We start from the raw sequence: 9,436 nt of genomic DNA on the forward strand, positions 1-9,436 counted from the left end.
GTGTGTGTGTGTGTGTTAATGGAAGACCGTAAGACAGGAAGAGACACTGTCACTACTGTTTGTTTAACTGCTACCTTTGTCCCTGCGTGTGTGTGTGTGTGTGTGTTTAGTATGGATGTGAACACTAATGGACATGCTGGCTTAAAAGAAGCTCCAGTAGCTTCTCAGCCTGACTGCTGTCTCAGTCTCGGGTTGATAAAACACATGTGGACTGGACTTAAGCTCCAGTTCTTCAGAGCACGATGAAAACACTTTTTCTCCAGGTTCAGCTGCATTAGATGTGCCATGTTTCATAATCAGTTCCAGATGTTTCTAACTAACTCTGTACTGCCAGACACGGGGTCAAGCTCAGGTAAACTCATGGGAAATGTAGGCATGTACTAAAGAAACTACAGGGCAGCTGATTTAGTGTGAGGACGTTTAGACGGCTGAATGTTAAGACTTTTTTACTGGCACAAAATGTCATAATGTGATTTATTAATCCAGGTGAATTTGAGTAACTAACACAGCCGTGTAGCCTCTCAGGGGTTGAAAAGCTAAGGTGCCATGAAACCAGATCTCTACTAAAAGCAGTGAGATGAAATTTAATGTGTGTGAGAGAGTCAATCGATGAAGTACGTAGTACACAGTAATCAGTAAATATTGTAATATTTAAAATGTAATTTTGCACTCAGTTCTCTATTGCAGCAAGATTTTAATTTGTTTTTCAAGCTTTGTATATATTTATATTATATTTAAATCTAAATTAATTAGCCAATGGGAAAAAATTTGTTTTGCCATGAGAGACATTTATTTTTAAACACTTTAATCTGTATATAAACATTATGATTTAATATAATACTGGAAAAACAAAGTAACAACATAGTATATTTTTATTTAAGCTCCAGTTGGTGACTGTTGTAAAATGTCCATGTTGGGACAGAAACAAGAATGCAGACTGTAACATTAGGGGCTGAAGGGCACATTATACCAATTGTGGATTTGGGCTTTCAACAGACGACAGACAGACAGGAACCATTTAAAACAACAGAAGCACAAATAAGTCCTTCCAGAAATTCAAAATGAGGAGCAACCCTCTGTTGAATGCTACTAATGTTTAAGTGTTTGTTAGAAAACTTGAAAAAAGTGGAAGAAAAGCAGCTGAATCCACTTTTACTTTTAAAATCAACCTGCCAAAGGTCTATCTAAATATCTGGATGTTTAGACTAGCCCTCATGATATTTATATGTTAGTCAGAGTAAACCAAATTACAGTTTTATCTTGACATTTTTGTTTAGTTTTGGCAGATAGTAGGATACAGTTCCAGAAAAAATGTTTCTGAATAAGTTTATTTGACTGTCATATTTAGTTTACATCAGTCTTTCACTGAAGCAGCAATGTTTGTGTGAGTATGTTTGTGTATATGAGAAGCCATTACAGTACACTGATATAACTGCACAGCTTTGTGTGTGCATGTGTGTAACATTACTACTGTTGTTTTATCTCAAATACATATATGAATCTAATTGCAGTTTACTGGCTAGCTTGTTGAAGGTCCAGTGTGTAACACTTTGGAATAAATGAAATATAACATTCATACGTATGTTGTCATTGGTGTATAATCACCTGAAAATAAAAATTGTTGTGTTTTCGTTACCTTAGAATATACAGAGGGAGTGGGTCCCCACACTGGCTTTAGATTTAGGCTTTGTTTTGTGGCCACCGTAGTTTCTCCTTCACACTTGGAATGGGAGGGTGAGGTGAGGGGTTTGTAATGTGCAACTATACCGTTAGATGCCACTAACCCTAACCCTAACCCTTTAATGATGCATGATGGGATGCCAAGCAGTTACACATTTTTCGAACACACTACAGTAAGTGAACTCTTATTAAAGCTTTCTGTCTCTATCTGTCTTTCAGCGAGGAGAGTTACGCGGTGATAGACTACGCTCTCAGGGACCAGATCTGGGTGGGCTCCTGCCAGCCCGAGGATCTCAACCTGTCACCCGTCAGAAGCACTGCCAGCATGCTGAGCTCACGGCAAGCCGGCGCCAACCATCTTTTCCGTCTGCGTTTTCGTAGCAACCACTCCGGTGAAAAGGTGCCCATGATCCTGGGGACGGAGTTACTGTAAGTGCAATTATCTTTTGTGACCTTCGTCCCACTTGTGCTGTTTTTGTTTATGACTTGCATTTTAGTTAATTATTTACGAGATCTTGCTGTTAAGCAACTGGTGAATCATTTTGTCCACTGAATAACATTACACCTGCACCTTTTTACATAAGCTGGAGTAGACATTGGGTTTAACTTTTTAGTTTACAAGCAGAGTCTCAATTAATTTGTATTTTTTCTGTGGCTGAATGCTCTCCTCTATAATAAAAAAACACTTTCTTTCTCCCTGAACCCGACTCATAGTGCTTTATCTTTCCTTTATGTGCTTTAATATGCTTTTAAACTCGAGATAAGAAAATTCACTTACCCCTCTCCTTAGCTCTTATTTCTTAGTCTCTTTTTGGACCATTACAGGTCACAGGGATATTTGGTTACATCTATTCTGAAGACATGGCCTGAGCCAAGCTGCTTGTTGTTTATGTGACCTAGGAAAGGAAGTTTATTAGTCCGTTATACAGTCATACAGTCTGCAGTCGTACTGTAACACAGACCGGCTATACCAGATAATTGTTTTGTTGACGGAGCGTCTTCCAGCCCAACCATCTATTCTCAGAAAAGCTTTCTTTTAGTCTTTGTTTAAAGTAGGCTGACTGTAGCAGAAATCTGTTGCATGTGCAACGTGAATGATTACTCACACATCTGAGCTAGAAATAGAAGTTCCTTGAAATTCATGCCTGTAGTAGTGTTGGCAAAGTTCTCACCAAACCCCAAACCCGCTGCCCGGATTCCACCCCCCTTTGTACAGCAAATACAGTGAAAAGCGAGGTTGTTTAGATAGATTATATAACCCGCACAAACAAAGGGGATCTGTCATATATCGGGCTTCATACAGGGTTTATTTGTTCTGGTTAGCATTAGGAATTGCAGTCCATGTGCACACACATACACACACTCAGTTTTCACTGTAATTATTTGCTGTGGTTCAAGGCTTTGTTAGGGAGTGTTTTCTTATGCACAGGGCCCGTTCCTCCTCATTCCTGTGTAGTTAGAGAACCTCCTTCTGTATTCTCATTATAGAGTAAAAACACTGCCTTTAAATTGATTGTAGCTCTTTTCTAGCTTTTATTTTGTTTGATTTTGAGTACATATTGTGTTATTTTGTGACTACATGTGTAAAGTTATAATCTAGAACATTTTAGATTTTACTACAGCTTTTTAATGTTAATTGTTAAAGGTAATAGAAGGCGTTCAGTCAAGCAAAATTGAACCTGGTAACCTTACTGCAAGGTACCACTTCAAAGAATAAGTCATTTTTGAGGGAGAACATAAAGTAAGTCTCCTAACAACAGCTCAGTAGATGGTACAGGTGCATACAGAGTGACAGCTGAACAGAAAATCAAATGGACAGTAGTCGGCTCTGTCTTAATAAAAAGACACCCCTTAATGTGTTAGAAATTGATTGGAACTTTCTCTGCCACATCAGCGAACTGCAGTGGTGGTCCCAACCTTTTCTGCCTGTAATCTACTTATCCAGGCTATGTCCTCTTGCAACTGTTTATAAAAAGCATTGTGTTATTTGTTCATTTGAATATTTTCTAGAGGCCTGAATGTGTAAAACTATAGAAGAATTTCACAAGAAAAAATAAAACATAATTATATGTAGCAGAAGTAAAATGTTTTATTATTTCATAGCCAGGAAATTGTCTTTTGACTCCTTCAGTTCAACCTGGGATCCACTGAACTACTGTGCATCTCCACTGCACAATTTTGTGCTTGTTGCTACTGTAAATTAAATCTAGTCTTCTTGCTAAATAGTAGTGTGAACCACTGTTATTAGCCCCCACGCTGTTGCTAAGTGAAACACTGACAAAGCGACTGCAGTAATAGTGTTAAGTGTGACTGCTATGTGCTTGTGTATGAGGGAATGTTAGTGACATGACTTAATACGCTACCCGTTGAGCTTTATACACTGCCAATGTACACATGGTTCTCCTGTCTAACTGCCCCCTCTATCTAGTGTGTGTGTTGTTGTGGAAAGCCCCTAGATTCCCTCCTTTTGATATCCTGGGTTTGGGGCCCTCGGCTTAGTTGTAATGATTTGTGTGTGTGTGTGTGAAGGCTGCAGCGCTCCACTCGCTGTAAGTACTGAATGAGCTGAGGAGAGGAGACGTTGGCAACTGTCCATTGTTACAGTGGTTGCTAGGCATTGTTTAAGCTGTTGCCTAGCAGCGGCCCATTGTTAAGTGGACTGTTTCCCACGACTATCCCTCCCCGCGCCTGTTTTTCCACTCCCCCTCCGACTCTCCTTCACAGTCCCGCGTCTCATCTTTTAGACAGCAGCCAGTGTCAGCTCTTTGTTTGCGATGACCAGAGAATTACTTCCTTTTCCTCCGGCCATTCATCCCAATTTAGTGATCTAACCCAACATGACAAATGGAAGTGGTGTTACATTAGTCAGCCTATTTTGGTCCTCTAACAGAGTAAAGTTAAGTACAAAGGACAGTTAGGAGTATTGAGGCTTTCTCAGAAATTACTATGAGTGGAGAGTAGGGCATGCAACTTTTGATTATTATTGTGATTACTCATTAAATATATAAAATGTCAGATAATGCCTATCACAAGGTTCCAGAGCCCAGGGTGACATCTTCAAATTTCTTTTTTTGATGGCAGGGCTGCAACTAATTATTTTCATAATTATTTTATACATAAATTAATTTTTGTATCATTAAAATGCCAGAACCTTATGAAAAATGTTTTTCAGAGCTGTAGGTGTCAAAGTTACCTCATTTAAGATATTAAATTTAATGATTCAAATCTATGTAAAAAGCAGGAAATAGTCACTTTGAGAAGCTGAAATAAATTTTTTGCTTGATAAATGACTGAACGACTTAATCAACCAACTTCAGCCATCATTTAATTCTATCTTCAGCTATTAATTAGTAGTAGAGAGGTTAAGGTGGTGGAATGAGTATGACCTGTATTGATAGAATTTCATGAAACCAGGTGATTTATTCAATTCATCCTTATTGTCATTATACTTACGTACAACAAAACAGTCCTGTCATTTCAAGATTGTGCGACCTACTAAAAGTAATAAATGATTAAGTTATATTATGTGTTATGTGCAAAAATGATTAAAAGGCGAGATAGTCAGCTGATTTATTCTTGATGTCACACCTCAAAAGGAAAAGACCACAGAAATGCAGGCCTACTTTGTGCCTGATTTCTTATCTGTTGACGAGTGCTGGAGCAGGGACAGAAATAAGTAGAGAAAAACAGGCGACTGTACTGCATACCTTTGCCTATATTGTTCACTACACCACTGAATTTAAGTGCAGCTCAAGTTGGGTTCCAATGTGAAATTCCACACATTCTGACCGCAGGCGGGTCTCTGTTTTCTGTGGAAATGAAACTGTAGAATTGGACTTTTTCTCATGTTGGTCGGTGTGGTTTGTTTCTGCTTTCACTTCCACTTTTTCTCTCTACCTGCTGACCCTGTAAGCCGATGCCTTACCTGCGTCCGTGTATCAGTGTGTGAGGTCTTAAGAAGCACACATGCAGTAGACTGATCTTTGACCACAGCAGTGACATAACATGTCAGGAATTCAGACAGACAGCTGGATTGGAGATAGCACAAGGACGCCACTGTAGCTGCTCTCTTGACAGTCGCCCTCCCATCGCTTGTGATGCTCTTCTTTTTCTCTGTCTTGTCTTCTTCCTTTTCTCTGTATCCTTTTGTTTGGTGTGCGCATGCCAGCGCGCCTTCCCCATGACCCTGATGTCGTGTCCTGTCCAGAGTCAGTGAATAGTGCTTCTCTATTAGTGGAACAGAGCAGCTACAGAAGTCTGCAGCAAAACAGTTCTGTTAGTCAGATATGCAGCTATAACACAAAGCAGCACCGGTTACGTAACAACCCCAAACCGGAGGAGGGAGTCTGCACTTCTGTTGCGCACTTAAACATTTTTTATTTTTACTCTATCTGCTTTCGTTTATGTTATTGTTTTTGATTTTCTCACTATGTCTGCTTTCGTTTAGGGTTTATAATAACGGGAAGCTTGCTGAAGGGAAGCGTTCCCCACTGCCTGCTGGGAGTTTCCCTGGCTGGTCAGCTCCAGGCATAGAGATGTCAGTGTTTTTGTTGTCAGATTAGGAAGTGTACCCGAATACCGTTCTGACCTGTGGTTAAGTGGAAACAAGGGAGGGACTTGGTTGAGAGTCAACAAATTGATAGGAGTGAGCAGAAAGGTTAGGAGGAGAAGGAATGAAATGATGAAACAATGGTCTGGCGCTGATTTTAAGTTGGCAGAGGAGGGGAGGTTAGAAAGAGGCTGTCATCGCTCCTTATCTGCTTTTGTGAAAGAGGTTTTACAGTGCAGCAGCGAGGCCTCTTTTCTTTTTAGGGGTTAGAACCTCCGACAATAGATTTATGATACTTGGCATTCTCTTGCACATTGGGATGAATGGTTAAAGGCAGAGGGAAGCTTTACTACCATGAATAGACTGATCCTGCACAGGCACGTAACCCTCTAGAGGAGAAGAGGGCAAGCACCTGCCATTTGTCCATATGCAGTATTCACATGCCAGCATGTAAACACTTTTTTTTTTTACCTGAACCTCTTTTCGGTACGTGCCTCACATTCCTGAAGTGCCTCTCTAACACATGTGGTTTCCCATTCACGCCTGTGTGCTCGGTATATTGAATACACGTACATTCATAGCTTCGATAAGGTATTTCAGCTGTTTAAGCACGAGACAGCGACCTGTCATAATGGCGTGTCATGTATGTGCACATGTATCTGACTGTCGGCATGTGTGTCCAGCTGTCAGAAGCGACGACTAGCAGCTGCCCTTCCCACAGAGCAGCTTGGACATTAGAAGAACTTGCACATTCAGCACAGAGAAGCACATATTCACTTTTGTTTGTTCTCATGGGATGCCCAGTCTTACAGGACTTTGTAAAGCAGGCAGGAAAGATTAGAAAAGTCACAGTGACAGATGGATCCCCAAACTGATCAGTGACTCTCACTGATTCTCACAAAATATTATTTTATATAACTAAATATCTCTATAAAATACAGGTTAAATAATATACTGTATTTGTTTCAGTAGTGACATTAGTGGCTGATATGTCTCCTCCACCTCACTCTTTCCCATTTTTTGTTCTTGTTGTAAGCTTTGTCATTCATGGACCATTATAAGCTTTAATATGTAGATCTACATAAAAATGTGTAGTCATCAATGATTAATGTAGATGCGCCTGGCAACAATAATTTTTTGCCATGCTAGTGACATGATTCTATGAATAGCAATGTTGGTCCATCAGTCAACTACTTTGGTTCAAACTGAAATATCCCTTTTTTTCTTAGGACATTTTGTACACACATTAATGGTTTTGAGGAGGATGAATCCTTATGACTTTGTTAATCCCCTCACGGTACATTAGAGACATTAATGTCCCCCTTAGGATGAATTCCAATAACCTTTGTGATCCCTTGACTTCTCATCTAACATAATCAGGTCAACGTTTCTCCAATGCTTCGTTTTTTGACCAAATACTTGACATTCCCATCAGCCTTAGCTGTACTTTGTGTTTTTTCGTTTAAATAGCAAATATAGCTGCAGTATTGAAAGTAGTGGCTCACAAAAGGAATCAGAAGAATATGAATGCCAAAATGAAAAGTTAAGTTAACCTCCAAAGTCAGCAGTAGAGATGGAAATCTCGAAACAAACAGAAAATATGAATATGAAACCGAGAAAATGATTGACGTCTCTTTACTAGTGAGTGATTATTTTCCACTTGGACTTTTAGCCCAGCAAGTATTTAAAATGGCAGTGGTGTTACTGAACATATTGCAAAGTACCAGAGGAGAGGTGATAAGTCTGATAGCTGTCGATTGACACTATATAAATCTATCGTTCAACTCCAAAGGTCACACTACACACCAGTTGCATTGTGGGTGCACATTGATTGCCTCTAAGTTAATGATTGTATTCAGATTTAGGGTTATAAAAGTTTAAGGTGATTTCATACGGTCCAATAAGTTGCTTAGGGATGACGTGACCTTGTATTTTACAGCTTGTGTGTCCTGAAAAAGATCAAAACAGCATGTGTACAATGGGAACACTATAATGAGGTCTGACTCATGGGACTTGCCTGTTTGAGGTCCATGTGAGGCCTTTGTGAAGAGTGTCCACACACATACTGCTCTGGGTTTGTGATTGTCTGTGCATGTTGTACCCATCAGCATGATGTAGGCCGACGGTGGTGAGTCACAGAGGGCCTCAATAACCCCCTCTGGTTCATTTCCTGAACCCCCATTTATCTCCCCCCGTCTTGCTCTTTCTAAATCCTCGCCTCCCTTCAGCAGAACCTGGAGGCCAGGTGAAATGAGAGATAGCTTCTTGGAATCTGACCTGTGCGACTCCACCCACTGTTTTGTTTTTTTTCCCATGAAACGCACACGAAAGAGAGAAAGCAAAAGCAGATCTGTTCTCTCCTGAGTATCAGCCTTTGTGCTTGTTCTCTCCCACTGAAAACATACCTCTGTTCTCCCATTGATGGGGGACAGAGGAGGGAGGGATGGCAAAACCTGCTGGGCAACTAAGGTATCCATTTGCCTCAATAATCTGATAGCCTGTGTGCATGCAGGCCTGCTTATATCTGACGCTGCTTGGTAAAGTCTTTTCCGGCTGTCCTGTTGTAGCTGCATATGTTCTCAAAAACAGCTGTGACACGGCATGTGCCACATCTGTAGCACAAAGTCACAACAATTAGCAACTCCCCACAGCACTGGAGTTGTGAAGTTAAAAAAACTCTCTTTGTGCCTGAACGGTTTAATAACCCGTCTGTGTGCTGTTGTGTGTTTTTTTTTTTTTTTTTTAGGAATGAGCGTGCTCGATGGATCAGCGCTCTGGGCCGGAGCGTCAACAACAATAAGTGTCAGGACCGAACCAGTAAGTTCCCACACAAACTCTGACCTCTACTTTTAGCCTATTGCACCACCGTGTGGTGATTTGATGAAATTGTTTTTTTTTCTCAGATGGTTTTAAAACAATTGGCTTGTTAATTCAGATATGTTGAAATAAGGCCAGTGCGACTTATCCGCAGTGTTTTATTTGACTTGTCTTTATGCGTTCTTTTAGGCTTCATGCAGGTGGAGGTGATCAGAACTTACACAGCCAAGCAGCCGGATGAATTGTCCCTGCAGGTGGCTGATGTGGTGCTGGTCTCGCAGACTGTAGAAGACGGTATGTTAGCTCTAAACGCCTCTCTTGTCTTTCCACTCACCTTCTTTAGTATTCCTCTCATTTCCCACCTTCCTGTTTTAAATTCATCCTTTCCAT

The 9,436-nt window shown here is 40.5% G+C and overlaps 1 protein-coding gene across 1 annotated transcript in view; it reads left to right on the forward strand.

Annotated features, from left to right (window-relative positions):
* LOC118341445 (rho guanine nucleotide exchange factor 26-like) overlaps positions 1 to 9,436 on the forward strand; it is a gene marked incomplete at its 5' end in the record, with an annotated part of 29,728 nt that overhangs the window by 18,256 nt on the left and 2,036 nt on the right. Inside the window, 3 exon segments of the mRNA XM_035679691.1 lie at positions 1,900 to 2,109; positions 8,976 to 9,046; positions 9,236 to 9,340. Coding sequence (XP_035535584.1) covers positions 1,900 to 2,109; positions 8,976 to 9,046; positions 9,236 to 9,340 — 386 coding nt within the window.

This window comes from Morone saxatilis, unplaced genomic scaffold, assembly GCF_004916995.1.
Source record: "Morone saxatilis isolate NCDOM2014 unplaced genomic scaffold, NCSU_SB_2.0 Contig8, whole genome shotgun sequence".
NCBI classification, from domain to species: Eukaryota; Metazoa; Chordata; class Actinopteri; family Moronidae; genus Morone; species Morone saxatilis.